General features: G+C 38.1%; 1 gene segment (V, D, J or C); it reads left to right on the top strand.

Moving 5' to 3' along the window:
- LOC122798920 overlaps positions 1–17,858 on the top strand; it is a 399,307-nt gene that overhangs the window by 241,483 nt on the left and 139,966 nt on the right. Inside the window, 1 exon segment of the C gene segment in view lies at positions 1,653–1,964. Within this exon segment, the coding sequence occupies positions 1,653–1,964 (312 nt within the window).

Here is a 17,858-nt window from a genome sequence, read left to right on the forward strand (position 1 = left end):
GTATGATGGTGTGCACACACAGCATGAACTCAAAAAGTGTAAGGGAAGTTGTATGATGGTGTGCACACACAGCATGAACTCAAAAAGTGTAAGGGAAGTTGTATGGTGATATGTGTTCACGCAGTATGAACTCAAAAAGTGTAAGGAAAGTTGTATGGTGATATGTGTTCACACAGTATGAACTCAAAAAGTGTAAGGGAAGTTGTATAATGATGTGTGCACACTCAGCATGAACTCAAAAGTGTAAGGGCAGCTTCATGATGCCCTGACCAAATTTACCCAGTTCAGTAAGAATACCTAATTGGGTCTCCCTGAGAAAAGGCCACTGATCTAGTGGGTCTAACTCGGTCAAAAAAGGATGGATAGATAAATAAGTATATATATTATCTTACAGGAGGATGTTAAGAAATTACACAGTAGAACAGTAGGCCAGAAAATGATGGCTTATACCAGAAGCAGGGAGTACCTGTAAGTGGTGAGGTACACAGATATAAATGTTCTGATGACTTTGACCTACACCACTTCAAGATGAGACATATGAGTCTGATAAAGATCATTGAGCAATTTTAAAACAGACACATGCCAAAACCAACATCCTAGAAATGCTTCAGGGTGGGGACAGTGGTCCCCCCTGCATGTTGGCACTGCAGCCTCCCTTACATAAATTTGAAAGTGACAGCTGCCATTACAAAAAAAGCCATGGCAAAATCTATGTAATATTTAGGCATGCATGCTTCTTATATCCCTTTTTCTGGCACTGTTCCATTAGTGAAGTATTCAGCATTACACCTGGAGTTACAGTTAATAGATTTGCATTTCTGTTTGATGTCTTGAGCTCAGCAACCAATTGACTTTCAGCATCTGACCCCATTTTGATAGGTAAGTGGTCAAGGAAAATGGTCAGCAAATGATTGGGTGTTGCTGGTTTCAGTAGTGTGGCCAGTTATGTTTAGTATTTTTCTCTGAGATGATATGTTAGGATTGGAGTGTAAGACCAACTTGTACTTTGATGGAGTGAGGACTGTAGTAGTAATAATTGTTGAGCTCATCTCTATAGACTTGTGACAGCTTGCATTGCAGGAAGACAGGTGGCAGATGGGATTTAATGCAAAAAAGTACAAGGCTATCACTTGAAAGTGTTTACCCATGTATAACATACATTCTTGGGGATGTCACCCTAGCCTGTTAGAGAAAAAAAAGTACCACAAGCTAATAATTACCTTTAAACTAAATTACAGCATGCAGTGTAGAATTACCATGGAGTAGTCATGTGAGCTGTTAACTGATATGTCAGGAAAAAATCTATACTCTCCCATTTTCTGTTACAACTGCTAAGTTATAGGACCTCATTTTGAGACTACAATAGAAAAGTAACAACAGCCTTTTACAGTCCTGCAGAAATACACCCTATCTTTTATACAGCTTCAATGAAACACACTGCCTTAGTGAGGTGAATATAATAAATGATCAAGCATGTAACAAAATGCATTAAAGATCACCCCATCTGCTGATGTTGTGTATCCCTGAGGCATGATTGTTGACTGGTTCACAAATGTACATTTAGAAACGAAGGAAAACAGTAGTAACTTTTTTTTATTTTAGGAATTGTGATCATTTTTCTTGCACTAATCATTAGTCTCTTTTATTTACAGCTTCAAAGGCATTCCCAGCAGTTTTCCCAGTGTCATCATGTGGTGAAATAGACCCAGAAGGCTATGTAACATTTGGCATTTTAGCAAGAGACATCCTTCCAAGAAACATAACATTTTCTTGGAGAACTGAGCCATCTATAAATCCTTCAGATTCTGTACAGAAGACCTATCCATTTGTATGGCACAGCAGGGGTACATACACAAGAAGCAGTGAGCTCAGGGTATCATCTGCATCATGTGGGAAGAACATGAAAGTTATCTGTGAAGTTAAGCACTCAGAAGGTTCAAAGGAGTTCCATGTCACCTGCCCAGGTAAAGTACATTTATTATCTGCTATGCTGAGTGTTTACTTTAATAAAAGTGCACATCTCAATGCTGAGACAGAATGTGAAGCATAGTCTTATATATATTGTACTTACATTCAGCAGATCATATACTGTTGCATCCTTTATCCTCAGTGCATTGCTTTTTAAAATGCCAGTTAAAGTCATAAAGTAAGCTTGTTAGGAGCTTTTTGAGTTATGTTTGTTTGTTAGCTTAGCTGTGTAAGTTATTTGCATTTGTGTTTTGCTGCCCCTATTGTATCTTTTGCTGTGCATGCATACCTTTTCTATGGCTATATGTGAACAGAAAGACATCCTTACAGATGCATCAAGACTTCTCCCCTGTACATAGTTATATAGGTGCATTTTTCGACTTAATCGCACAATACTCCTGTGGCATAACGTCTTGTTTGGATGTATCATGAAGTTCTGTTTTAACTTCTATATAGTACTTTCAGTTTTGCTGTCTATAAACGTGTGCCCTGGCCATGGCTAAAAAGGGTCTTTGCCCCAGTCCATCTACCCAGCTATCAAATAATAATAAATAGATATATTGTTTGGTGAACAGGAAAATACAAATGAGTAGAGCCTGTTCTCAGTATCAGATATAGGAAACCTTCCAACATTAAACATTCTAAATCAAATAAATACACTATATTGATTTATTTATTTAACATTAGTTTACCGGAAAGTCTGACTAGGACAGACCCCATTTTCAATGGAGGCTCAGGGAGAAATGCTCCAGATGCATGTCTTTGGAATGTACACATAATGTACACACGTTGTATATTTGCACAAGCCACAAGAGAATAGGTGTAAGGCATTGCAGACACAAGTGAACAAGTAAGGAAATAACAGTGACCTCTCCTAGTATACATAATATGTGTATATAGTACTGCATGAAGAGAGCATGAAGACCTAATATACATAATATGTGTATATAGTGCAGCATGAAGAGAATATGTGCCATATTTAATGGCAAAAGAACGAAACATTTAAATAAGTAGTGCAATGTATGTAAAAATACACAGAAGAAAGACAAAAATAAATGTAACCAATACTGTACATGTCTGTAAGTTGAAAGAAAGTAAAATTGTAGGTTGATAAATTTCTTGACATGCAGTCCAGAAGACCAGTAATGAGTCTAGACCAAATGCCCAACAGCCCCAAAGCACTGTCTGGTTAACTGACTTCCTCCATGTCACACAGTAGGCAATTGAAGGCTGAGGGAATCAAACCCTGTACTTCAGAAAGTAGCTAGTTAATAACTCACAGACCTTAATCCACTTCATCAAGTGCAGAACAAAATATTCTAATGATCAAAGCAATTAAGGCATATTTATTTATGTATTTATTTTTGTTGACCGAGAATGTCCGACTGGGAAGAATCCATTTTTAGTGGAAGCCCAGGAAGAAGTGCTCCAGTAAAATTATATTTTTACATAAAATCGGTAAATGCATTTTATGTTACAATATACAATAATAAAGAATTAATCAAAAATGTAGGTTATGGTATACTACACAGCGATAAAGGTTCAAGTAAATACTTGTACAAGGGAATAGAGTAAACCATTGGTAAATATAATTTGTGGCATTTATGGAGAGAATGCACAAATAATAAACAAACATGTCAGACATTGGGTATAGGAGAGTATATAAGGTAGGATTTAGCACGGTAGCAGAGTTTTTTTCAAATTAAAGATATAAGACTGTATAACAAAAAAGTCATACTTGGCGGACACGTATTGAAGAGAGCATGTACACATAGCTGAAAAGAAATAATGTATAGAGAAAGGGGGAAGAGGAAGGGAGTTGTGAGAACAGAAGACAGATAAAGGAGATGAGGTCAATCCAGGGCAATAGAGTGCCAGGTGAAGATTTAATCAGAGCAATTACAGAGAGAGTAATGGATGTACAGTAAGGAAGGAACAGGGAACAGAGGATGAGGATTTCCCATGAAAGGAAACATGAAGAGGACAGAGCTGAGTGTACTTTACTGGGATTAGCATATGATGTATTTTTTGAATCAGATAGAGGAAATAGACAGTTAAGAGCCATTATGTGGAATGTCCCCAGGTATGAGCCCAAGTAAATGTACATTTCCTTGGGATGTGGCAGTGGTGATACTTATACATTACAGGATGTGTGCCTGTATACAATGTAGGATAAACTAAATTTCACATTGTTTTGCATTGCTGGAGTGGTGGTGTCTGCATGTAATAAGGTGTGGACTTGTACATGATGTAGGATTCACTGAATATATGGAAACAAGCTATAAAAAGCCCATTCCCATAGTATCAAAACCATTGTCCATAAAAGAGTTTCAACTAATGTCCATTCTCCTAACACTAGGGAAGACACTCCAGAAACTAGTATCCACCCAACTGGCAGACTATATCATAGGTTCATAGGTTCATAGGTTTATACTAGGCTATCTGCCCTAAGGCATTTATAAGCCTAGCCCAAATTTTTGTGGCTTACGCCACCCCTTATATGAAAAAATACTGTGCCCATTAGTTTGTTGTGCCTCTGTCCAGCAGTGACACAGAGATGATTCCCGGGGTAAACCTACGATCTCCCATCCACAGGTCTAGATTTCTCTTGAACAGAGTCAGCGAGGTGCTCTGCCTCACATGGACCGGGATTTTATTCCACAGCATAGGGAGTCTCTACGTGATAAATCTATCCCTCCAGCACGTCCTATTTATATCCGTGCTAAGGTTTAAGTCGCTTGCTCTAGTGGTTTTGGTGGATTTGGATTTTTTGAGGTGGAGCATGTCCATTAATTCCGGGTTGGACATGGCCTTGTATGTCAGGCACATGTCACCTCTGAGCAGACGGTATGCAACTGAATAGAGCTGGAGTTTCTTCAATCTGGCAGCATATGACAGATTTTGGAGTCCCTTTATCCTTTTGGTGAGGAACTTTGGGGTCTCTCCAATTGCTGCAGATGTCGGGTGAGATACATCCCGAATGGGGCATTGTACTCGATCATTGGTCTGATAAGTGAAGAGTACAGTGGAACAATGACCTCACTAGATCTGGATGTGAATCCCTTCATGATCAGGTGGGCAATGTAGAAGGTCTTTCTAACCACTTTAGCAACGTGAGTGTCAAAAGAAAGGCCACTGTCAACCTGGGTCCCCAGGTCCCTGATAACCTCTTCTGTGCTTAGTGGATTGCCACTTATATGGTAGCTTGGGGTTACCTTGTTTTTCCCGAAGGGCATGACTATACATTTTTTGGCGTTTAACTTCAGGCCATGGCTCTGGCACCAGCTATCTGTTTCCGTGAGTCCCTTCTGAAGGATATCCGTGTCCGATGCACTTTCCACTATGGCCCAGTTTGCAGTCGCCTGCAAACTTTGTCAGCCAAAGTCCTCCCATGTTGGCCTGTACTTCTGAGAAGTAGATGCCAAACAATAGGGGCCAAGGACCGAGCCCTGTGGGACACCACTTGTGACCGGCTTGGAGTCTGACATAGCGCCAGCAACTCTAACCCTGTGGGTTCTGTCCTTAAGCCAGTTTGCAACCCATCTTGTGACATATGGGTTTACATTTAAGCTGGTAAGTTTTCTACAATACCCGAGTGGGGTATTGTGTGGAAAGCCTTGCAAGGTCAAGGTAGGCTGTATGGACTGCCTTTCCTCATCAATGTCCTTGGTGACTGTTTCAAGAAGTCGACCAAGTTCAAAAGGCATGATCTTCCCTTGACAAAGCCAAACTGGGTCGGGTCCAATGTCTGCAAGTCCCCTATATCTTTGTTTATGAGCTCCATTATGATCTTCTCCATAGCTTTGCAGACTAGACTTGTTAAGCTTATGGGGCGGTAATTACCAGGGTCCGTAGAGGCGCCGCCTTTGTGGAGTGGGACCACAGTTGCCGTACGCCACTCCTTGGGCACGTATCCTGTGGTAAGGCTGAGATTAAACAGCTGCCTTATGTGCGGGTTTAATTCCTCATTTAGCTCGTGTAGCACACAGCCGGGGACACCATCCGGTCCCATTGATGCTGTGTTTTTAGCTTTAGAGAGAGCAGCTTTCACCTGTGCATTTGAGATGTCCGGGAGGCTACAGAACATTCTCACTCTGCACCAACATGACTTCTCTTCAGGACAGAGGACTATGGCAGCCCTATACACCTTTACTGAGGACAAACTGTAATATGAGCAAAGACTTTCTAAATGGGGAATGTTCAATGACCTGACCAGGGCCTTCAGCCTTGTTAAACACTTAGTCCTACTCAGCTCTAATATATCAACAGGAATCAGCACAAACTCTCTACCCCTGATTCTTTAGCTTCTTCTCAGACTCTTTAAAGCTCAGATAGGTAAGTCTTATTCAGCTCCCTTCTCCCACGTCAATAAAGGTGTATTCCAAGGATCAGTCTTGTCCCCACTGCTGTTTTTTTCTGTTCATCAATATTTTTATTTATTTATTTTATTTTATTGTACATTTGTTTACCGGGATAGTCCAACTGTACACAGGATGCCTGGGGAGAAATGCTCCACAATTAGATTAACATCAACATGGTAATGCAAACAATAATATAACAGTGATAATTGAGGTAAGTACAGATATAAAAAGTCTCATACAATACAATGATTAGGTTTTGGTGGGTTGATTTCAGACTTCTCAGAGGGGTGTAAGGTTGGAGGATATTGGTTAGAGCTGGGCACTTAGTAGGTTGAAAAATTCGTCTGTGGGCTGTAGTAATTCGGAGATAGTCTAGATGGTTGGGGAGTTCAAGCCAATTTAACAAATGGAGGGCAGTACAATGATGGGAGGAGGATTTGGCTTTGGTGGCAAATTTAGAAATCTTATAACAGACTTCCAGTTTGGAGGAGAGAGAGAGGCAGATAGGTTTGATAGGAGAAGAGCACCATATAAAAGTTTGTCTGGTGAGAGGGTAAAGAAAGTGAATGTTTCTGAACAGCATACCAAGTTTTGCATGAGTTTTCTTAATGTTTTGCTGGATGTGAGTGTCGAATTTTAGGTGTTCATCAATAGTTACCCCAAGTAGATTAGTGAAAGGAGCAACCTCTATGGCAGCGTTGTTTTGGCTATTAATTTGGAATTAATTTTTATCAAGAGAGGAGGCTTTTGAAGGAGAGAATAACAATATTTTGGATTTGTTGGCATTTACTGAGAGGTGGTTTAGGAGCATCCATTTTTCGGTAGAGGAGAAAGCAGTTTGGGTCACTGTTTGTAGCTCAGAGAGGTTGGAAGCACAGCAGACTAAAGTTGAATTGTCTGCATATTGTACAATTTTGGTATTGGGCATGGCTTTGTGGAAGTCATTAATGAAGATGTTGAACAACATTGGACCAAGTATGGATCCCTGAAGTATCCCAGTGGGGGTAGGAAGGAAGTTTGAGGTACCGTTCCCCCATTTTACAGCTTGAGACCTGTCAGAGAGGTAGCTTGAGAGCTAGGATACAGAATTCTGAGAGAGATGGAAGCTAGAAAGTTGGTTTAAGAGGTGGGTGTGAGAGATAGTATTGAATGCTTTGGACAGATCGAGTAGAACTTTAGAAATAATTTTAACAGAGTCATGGGCAAGATTTACTGGGTCTAAGAAAGAGAGAAGGGCAGTGATAGTACTATGGCCAGGTCGGAAACCATGTTGGGTTGGAGTAATTAGTTGGAGATTAGCTAGGAATTCCATAAGCTGTAAGTGGATGCATTTTTCTAGGAGCTTTGAGATTGGGGAGAGGATAGCTATGGGGTGGAAATTAGGGGTGCTATTGTTTTTGCCTCCTTTATGGAGAGGTAGGATAAAGGCAGAACACCATAATTTGGGCGCATAAGATTCCTGCATTGATCTATTGATCAAGATGCTGATGGGGAGAGCAATACTGTTTTCGGCTATGTTTAGGAAGGAAGATGGGAATATTGTCAGGGGCATTGGAGCATGCTTTTAATTTAGAGAGTAATTTTTTTATGTGGGTGGTAGAGATGGGTTTGAGTTCAAATACTGGTGGGGATAGGGGGCAGAGGGTTGTGTAGGGGGTAAGGAAGATTGGATAGGTTGAGGTGACGGGTTGTTGTTAGGGAAGGTCTTGGTTAGCTCTGCTATGGAGTTGGTAAAGTAGGAGTTAAATTGGGAGGCTATTTCAGAATCAGATTTGCCAGAGTCAGGGCAGGGGTTATTTCTGGTACTTGGTTTGAGAAGAGAATTAATGGCATTCCAGAAATTTTTGGGGTTATTTGATTGGTTAGACTGGAGTTTAATATAATAGGACTTTTTATCTCTGATTTGTTTTTAATGAGGTTGCGAAGTTGTTTATATATAAGAAGAGTTTCTGATTGCTTATTTTGGTGGTATGTTTTCCAGGATTTATCTCTTTGCAGCATAACCCTGTTTTTGGTGTCTTCTCAGACTCTTTTAAAAGCTCAGATAGGAGTCTTATATTCAGCTCTCCCACTCCACACAATAATAAGGTGTATTCTGATCAGTCTTCTTGTCCCCACTGTTTTTTCTTCTCATCAATATTTTATTTTTTATTTTTTTTTTTTGTACATTTGTTTACGAGGGACCAACTGTAACTGTACACAGTGGTTAGCCAGGGGGTGGTCTTAGTTTTTACCCTTCTTGTTCTTGGTGGAGCTAGGGAGTTGGGGATGCTTAAGAAGGTTGAGTTGAAGAGCTCTACTGCATTGTCAAGTGGCAGAGGTTTTAGGGGGTTCCAGTTTTTGTTTTAGGGCATCCGAGAAGGATGTGGGGTTAAAGTTTTGTGAGGTTACGAGTGTGGGTGCATTGGTGTAGATGAGGAGAGGAGTGGGTAGCTCTGTGGATGAAAGATGGCAAGTGGTCTCCTATAAAGTCAGGAATAATGCCAGAGTTTATGACTTTATTAGGGTGGGATACTAGGATCCAGTCTAGAGTGGTGCCTGGAAGGTTTGTTTTGTTGAGTCTTGTGATGGAGTTAGTTAGTTGGGTACAGTTATATAAATTGATGGATATGATGGGATTTGGGTTGTTGATTTTATTCTAGTCAATATTTACATCTCCAAGTATGAAGGTCTCTAGTTTAATATTGGTAGAGGTCCAGAGGAGGATTTCTTCAAGAGTGGTGATGTTATTACCGGGGGGATGTAGAGGGCAATGATACAAATGCTTTTGTGGTTATTTAGTTTTAGTAGGCCTATTACCAGTTCTGCATTGTTGAACAGAGGGATAAGATTGGGGTAGGGAGATATGGACAGCAAGTTAGAGTAGGTTAAGGCTACCCCACCCCCTTTTCTATTTAAGTGGTCATGTCTCAGGGATTGGAATCCAGGAGGGAGGATTTCAGAGTCACAAATATGGGGTTTTAACCAGGTTTCGGAGATGGCTACAATGTCGGGTAGGTTATGGTTAAGCTAGGCATGAAAGTGGGTTACTTTGTTTCTTAGACTTTGGGCATTCATGGTGAAGACTTTGAGGTATTTGTGGTTGATTTTATTGCTTGTAAGAGGGAGATTCGGACTAGAGGAAGTATTTGGTCCAGAATTTGGATGTATGTCCCCTGTTAAACAGAGGTAGTTGAGGAAGGGTAGTGACATTTTTGATTTGGTCTTTAATAATTGTGGACAGTAAGAAATTAGTTTAGGTTTGTAGTATGTAGTTGGAAGGTGGGTGAGCTTTAATTTGAAGTAGTGGAAGAGGTTAGGTTGAACTAGGGAGGTGGATATGTTGTGGAAATTATTTATAGTAGAATGAGGAAGAGAGTTGGGAGTGTGGGGGTTGGATAGGAAGGAGGGGTGGAGTTGGTTAGGAGAGTAGGAGGTAGCGTGGTATAAAGGGAATAAGAATAGAAAGATAAATGGGTGAGAATTGTTTGAGCTAGAAGACAAGTCATGGTACTGGTGTGTATGTGTATTTTAGTGGCAGAAATGTGTAGGGCAGATAGGATAAGTATAAATATGAGGTAGGCAAGTAGTTTATAGGAACTTTGATGGGTGGGGTTGGAGTAGTTGTGATTAGGAGATGGAGTTGAAGAGGGAGGGATTAGGGAGTGGAGATGATTGGTTGATTGTGAGAGGGAGAGTGTGGATGATTGGAGGTTGAGATGACATGACATATTATACAATTTCAAGTTGACAGTAAGATACCTAACTGTAGCAAATATACAGTTGAGATAGCAGGAAGGAAGGTGCAAAGTGTGCTGAGATTGTGAGATTCATGTGATGCATGGATGGACATAGCCAGGTATTCATAAGATGTGATTTGAGAGGATTTTTGAAATGTGTGTTAGTGGGGGCAGAGGTCAGAGAAGGAGGGAGATTATTCCAGGATCTAGCTATGGCATGAGAAAAAAAGAGCTTTCCCTGAGTTGTTATTAGGTTTAGAGATGCAGAGGAGGGATTTCTCAGTAGATCGGAGAGGACATTAGTTCTGTATGGAGAAAGTAACTGGCTTAGTGCTGTTTTTTTCAGGATGTCTTACAATATTAAAGGCAATGACTAGCTGGTGGTAATTGAGTAGCTGGGGAAGTTCTAACCATTGTAGTTCCCTTAGAGATTGACAGCAATGGGTTCTGAAGGTGGAGTTGTTAGAAAACTTGACAATTTTATTGTAACATGATTCATGATTTTATTGTAATATGCTTCCTGCAGCCCTGCCACAACATTAATCATGCATGCAGATGCCATGGTTTTCTATAAAGCCAACACTTCATGTAACCATTAAAAAGATCTAGAAAATGCTCTTAACTGACTTCCATTTACCCAACATAAATCAGTTCTCAGTACCACTAAAACTAAAACCATGATTTTTGGTAATAGGTAAAATCTTTCCCATGTGCCCAATGAAAGTTACTCTGCAGCAGCAACAACATATCTGTTAAATCCACTCAGATTCAAGTACAAAGGAATCTTCCTGGTTCAATCATTTAACTTTCAACTCACATATTAAGATGAAAAAAATCAAAAGTTAACACCCTCTTTTTTTGGGCCAGGAATGTTTCCCACTTCTTTTCACATGAAGCTAGATTGGCTACTGGGAAAGGTGTTTTACTACCACAATTTGAAAACATGCTCTGAATTGCCTCAAAGAAAAAAACAATCCTCTCTCCAAATCATACCTAATGATATATGTAAATTTATCACCTTGTCCCCCAGATGGAGCAGCACTGTTATGTCCTCTCAAAAGCTAAATGGTACCCATATTATACAGATGAACAGTACATACAGAGTACTGCTTCCATCACTAACGTTTAAACAATTATGCCATGAGACAGTCAGATTCTTTGCATATCAGCTTACTAAATGATCAGATACTTATAATGTATGACACAATCCACCCTCTCCTCTAACATACCAAGGAAGAGATTCCACACCACAAAACATTGTTACTCAGTCATGACCCTTCAAATTTGGGAAGCTCTGCTAACACATCTAAACAAAGTCTCTCCTTTTCATAAATTCATAACCCAGCTTAAAAAATGCATGCACAATCAAGCCATCTGCAAATGCTACCAACTGGTGGACCATGAATACCAAAACCAATCCTCTTCTAAACTTTTCTCTCAACTACAGAAATTCGAACATTCATTACTAGCTAAATACCGATCTGTAAAAACCCTCCCCACATTTTTTCCTCTCTTCCCACCTGCTTCCCCTTCTCAGTCTATCCATTTCTTCAGTTTCCACCTTCCACTTTTTTATCCCTTCCCCTGACCTATTTTTGTACATATTTTACATTCTGTAAATATTGTATTCTTTGAACTATACCCTCACTTATTACAAACTTGTATATATTCTCCACTGTAAATGTATACAGTCTACCATAAATTCAATATTGTTAATTTTGTTTTTAATTGTACATCAGTACTTTCTGTATTATACTTTGTTTTCCATGGTGCACTTCCTATGCTATGTCTGAAAGTGGTACATACAGATCAGTGCTCTACCATGGTTAAAAAATGAAAATAAAATGTAATAAATGTAGGACTCTGGATGTTAGCATGCAAGCATCATGTGTGATTGTATACAATATAGGATATTCTAAATTGTAGATTTCCTTGGGATATGGGGGTGATGATCTCTGCACATAAAAAGATACTAACACACATTCATCTACAGGTGTAATGCAGAACCTATTAATGACTGTATGGTGCACAAAACTCAGAATGTAATACAGTAATGCTGACAGGAGACATAAAGAACCAAAAAGAGCAGTCAAATGTCCAGAATAAAACAAGTAGCAAATCCAGAAAATGGAATATGCAGAAAGCAAAGTACACTCCACTCTGTTTTAGCATAATAAAACCTTTAATCCACACTTTCATTAAAAAACTTCATCAGAATATAATGAACATTCAAAACCCCACAGTTTAAAACCACTATGAGTATTCATCCTCACCAATAGGCACATTACTTAAATTAAACAATGAATCCATCAAGATTTAAAAACAGGATATTTTTCCTTATATAGACTCTTCTGTCTTTTAAAAACATTTGATGTTAACAGCATCTTTTATGTCAGATTCTTTGTCTGAATTTAATCTAATTTGCCATAAGGTTTCTCTTTGTTCATGATATGTCTTAAAATCACCACCCCTTAAATCATTTGTTCTCTGCTCAAGAATAGAAAATAAAAATAATTTGTACTCAAGGCATTCAATAGTGTGCTTGTAAAAAGCATTGGTTTTGTCTTGCTTTTTAATACTATAATAATATTCTTTTATTCTAACACCTAAGGACCTGGTGGTCATATCAATATAAAATGCTCCAAACCATGTACAAGCACCTATATAAATAATTCCTTTACTCTTGCAGTTGAATGTCCAGGAAACTTAAGGGTGTAAGGTAAATGTTCTAAATAGACAAAAGGGCCTTCAGAGATATATCTACAGATGTTACAACTCCATTTATACTTACCCCATCTTTTCTGGGTTAAATTCATGTTGTGTGCTGACTTGTTTCTCTCTCTTTCAAAAATAGTTTTTAAATTACTTTGATTTTTGGAAACAAACTTGGAGTGAGTCCCCACTACTTGTTGTAATTCCTTATTCCCTTCTAGAATCTTCCAATTGTCAGAAGTTATTTTTCTAATGACACTACTATCTGTGGTCATTTCTAAACAAAAGTAAGTTTCAACATCTTCCCTGTTTTTGTTATTTTTATTTGATGTTATTAGTCCATGATTAAGAATGGCTGGATAATGTGTGTTCCTTTTACTCATGATGTATTCTACATGTCCCTTTAGCAATACCTCACTATACCCTCTATTTTTAAATAGAGAGGTAATAAATTCAACTTCTCTTAAAAAATCCCCCATCTCACTGGTCATTCGACTAGCTCATATGAGCTGTCCCTTTGGGATGTTGTGCTTCATGTAATGTGGGTGAAGACTGGTGTAATGTAAATAGCTGTTGGTGAAAGTGTCTTTTCCATAAATTCTACTAACTAGCTTTTCTAAACTTAAATCCCACTGTAAAGTTACATCAAAAAATTAGTTTTTAGTCCTACATCCCCCAAACTGAATTTTAAATATTCTGACCTAGAATTAAGGTCGTCCAAAAATTTTTGAACTTTTCTTACATCTCCAACCATAACAGGTCATCAATAAATCTTTTGAAAAATATAATCTGATATTCCATTATTAATGGTTTTAACACAGTGTTTTCCCAATTACCCATCACTATATTCACAAATGAGGGGGCTGCAGGGGACCCCATAGCAATCCCCAAAATTTGTTTGTACACTTTTTTGTTAAATATAAAATAGTTGTTATTTAACAAAACATCAATTAGTTCACAACAAAAATTACTTTCGTGACTACTATACATAGTAGAATTACATAAAAACTCTAATGTGTTCTACACCTTCACAGTGAGGAATACAAGTGAAAAGAGAAACAACATCAATACAAAACATAACATGTTTAGAAGGGTCAAAGACTAACACTTGGATGTAATTCCTTATACTGTTTAAAAAGTCCCATGAGTCTTTTAAATAAGAACTCATTTTTTGAACCCGTGGATTTAACATTGAGTCTACTAATAAGGACATTCCTTCTGTAATATAGTTGGGGGCAGACACTATAGGCCTAAATGGTGGGGAAATGACACTCTTGTGTACTTTCGGAATTCCAAAGAATTACCTAGCTTAGGATTGTCAATATGACAAAAGTCATAAACCTCCTTCTCCAAATTTCCATTCATTAAACTGTCAAAAAGAAAGGAGTAAATACTTCTATAGCTTTTAGCTACTTCTGTCATGCCAACAAGTTTATTTTCAGTAGTGTTACTTAACAACATCTTTTCTATACAAGCAACATATACATCCTGATTCATTAAAACTAAGGTACCCCCTTTGTCACTCTTCATCACCCTTATATTGTTGTTTTCTTGTATTTCTTTAAGGGCTTTCCTCTCTTCTTTAGTTAAATTATAATATATTTTTTCATTATTAATTTCCTTTCCCATAAATTTTCTTATCTCATTCTCACAATCAGATTCAAAAACTTTGATAGTGTGTAACAAGGCTGGGTTATAACATGAAGGCTGTATATACTTAGTATGGTTAAGTTTAATGTCTTTGAATATATAATTTAAATTCAAAGACCTCTTATACTTTTTTAAACTCAACAAAGTATTAGCAACATTTGCTCTCTTAGAAGGCACAAAATTCAAACCCAGATTTAACACTTTTAAATGATTACAGTTCAAAATGAACGTAGATAGGTTTAAAACATTGTTTTCTGTTGCAGTATACCTGTTTAATTGTCCATGGAGGAATTGGACACTGTTCGTTCTTTTCTCCTTAGAGCTTGTGTTCTCTGACTTTTACTCTCCTTTTCCTCCACTAAAAAAGTCTTTGAGTTCCAGTGACATTTTCTCCATTAATTTTTGGTGAATTACTGTTAACCAGTCTGCTAGAAACACCAGAGGTTCCTGCTTGTAACATGTCCCTTACAGAAGCGCTAGTTCCTTCTCTACTAAGTAGTCTGACATTAGACATTGCGTTAGACTTCCTTGTTTTTGCTGCGCGATGTTCAGTGACGATTTCTTTTAAAGTGAAAGGCTGTAGCTTTGTTGTTTTGTGGCCAAGGTCTATCTTGATTTAAATGCTTAGCAGAAACATAGAAGTCTACATAAGCCACATCATTCTCATAAGCTATGGCATCTCTACTGAGTTTGTTGTTTTTACGACTTATTATTAACTCTTCATGTTTCTGTATATCTGCAAAAAGTGAATGGTATTCCACCCGTTCACCTATCTTGGTGTGGTAATCTTTCAGTGGAATTTCATCAATTTTATTCATTTCTTCTTTTAGACCAGCCATAATTTTGAAGTTATTATCAGTAAGTAACTTCAAAAAGTTAAGACCAGCATTATTAAAAACATCTTTTAATGTTGTAAAGAAATCATTGGAGCTATCAACTCTATTGGGGCACTTAAAGAACCTCAAGCACTTAGGAACCATGCTGAAGTCTATACAGCGTAAAAAATATTTATTCTCCAAATCCAGACTTTTGTATTTTTTCAGCAGTCTACCCAAATTGTCACACATTTCTCTATAAGCACGCAATTCACCAACATTAATAGGCTTTTCAGAGGAAGAAAAAGGATCAGTCCTAGTATTTAGCACTGAAGCAATGTCAGCATAAGTTTTAACTTGAGGAGCCGATTCATGATTTTTACCTTGATCAACTCAATGTACTTTAAAATCCACCACCGTTTCATCCTCTTCATCGGAGCTGGACCATACAGGAATGGTATTCACCTTTTACGGAATCAGTAACTGAATGTTTCTCATAGTTTGCATCAACAGAGTTAAAACACTTTTCCACTCTCCCCTGGAGTGGAATGAATGCTGACATCCATCAAGGGATTTCCTCTACTTTCTGCCGTACAAGCCACAAAGAACCAAAAAGAGCAGTCAAGTGGCCAAAATAAAACAAGTACCAAATCCAGAAACTGGAATGCAGAAAGCATAGTATACTCCAGTCTGTTTTTAGCGTAATAAAACCTTTAATCCATGCTTTCGTTAAAAAACTTCATCAGAATAGAATGAACATACAAAACTCCACAGTTTAAAACCGCTATGAGTATTCATCCCCACCAACAGGCACATTACTTCAATTAAACAGTTAATCCATCAAGATTTAAAAACAGGATGTTATTTCCTTATATAGACTCTTCGGTCTTTTAAAAAATATTTGATGTTAACAGCATCATTTATGCCAGGTTCTTTGTCTCATTTGTCTGACAGGAGACGTTTTAACTAAATACCATAGTCATCCTGTTAGACATGGAAAGAGTTTGTTTGATCATAAGGTCATTGCTTCTAGATTTGTATATGTGTGTATGTGTGTATATACTCTGGTGCTCTGTAATATGATATTAAACTGGTTATCTGAAACAGCTTTCTTATACCATGATGTCGTTTGACTTGCTCACTGTAGATTTGGTGTTTCCTGTAGTGCAACCTGTGTCTTTCTAGAATATGGTGCATTTTGTTGCACAAGGAAATTTCGGAGAACTTGTGTTCTGTGGAGTCACAGGCTAGTGTAGTTAACAGTGTCTGTCATATTTCCAGCCTCCCCTTTTCCTTCCAAGATATGCACATGAAATACTGTTTTCGTAAACAAGCTACAAACATCATCTGGGCCACTTGCAATGGTCCAGAATGCAGATAACCCTCATTAATCTGCTCTGCCAACTCCCTGAATGAATGTCATTGACACACTCACATGGCATTTGCAGTGGATGAACAATGGATACAGGATCAAAAGTGCTTATCAATCCAAATAAAACAAAAATAATGTTGTTTCTCCAAAAGACAATATATCCAACATTGACTAATGAAATGTAGTGAGTTTTGCAGCCTAAAATTTTATTTACCCATAAACAATGTGATCACAAGAAAAACACAAACAACTTGGTGCAGTATACAAACTGAAACAATACCAAACAAGTAAAAGACACACACCAATTACTTCTGCTTATTTACTCTCTAGCTTTTTATACTCGGCATCTATCTTCACCAACCACCACTCCACACAACTGCACAGGCTAAGACAATGCTACAATAATGTTACAATAAAACTACTAAGTTTGCCACTACTCTTACTCATGCCTCTCAACTGTCTAGATTTTCACAGAATGTCCAGATTTTTGCCTCATAGTTTTGGTCTGTTCCTCATAAAATTTGTGGTTTTCTGGCAAATCACTGAGGATTGAAGTCGCTAAATAATGACATACACTTGAGTTTCAGACTTCATATCAACACAACTCTTGTTATTCTAACAGCATTCTAAGTTTATAAGAGCAATATTTAACATTTGTTCATATTTTTGAGCCCCCCCCCATTATTTTAGGCTTTGTCCATATTTTTTGTGCCAAGAGGTTGAGAGGTATGCTCTTACAACTGCCGTGCTCTCAAGCAACTCCAGTGGATGGAATTACCTAACTACCTAAAATATACTCAATATACTTAAACTTGCCCATCTTACCCTATATTGTCTGGCAAAGTACCCATCGCTGGCATCCTTACTCAACTGGTGCTCTCTCTCTAGAGAACTAAGCTCTAAAAATGAAGACTCCTCTCCCAGTGTAGGGCTCACAATGCCAATCTGAACACAATATATTCTTCCTGTCCGTAGACACTGGAACAGTATTCTTCTTACACTGAGACAGATTGAAAACCCTATTTCTTTCAAGAGCATCCACCACAACCATCTCCTAAATTCATGGCTCTGTTCTTGTCCCCCAGTACCAGGATAAATTCTAAGCCTTCCCCCTTTCCTCTCCTCTCATCACTTCCAAAATCACTTATTCACTCCTAAATTCTGTGCTAACTGATAAACATTTATTTTACTTATAATTCTTTCCTCTGTCGCACAACAATATGCTACTCTCTGTTATTGTCAGGCTCTGGATTGCATTGCA

The sequence above is a fragment of the Protopterus annectens genome, chromosome 3.part1, assembly GCF_019279795.1.
Source record: "Protopterus annectens isolate FY-2018-M chromosome 3.part1, PAN1.0, whole genome shotgun sequence".
In the NCBI taxonomy this organism is placed as follows: domain Eukaryota; kingdom Metazoa; phylum Chordata; order Ceratodontiformes; family Protopteridae; genus Protopterus; species Protopterus annectens.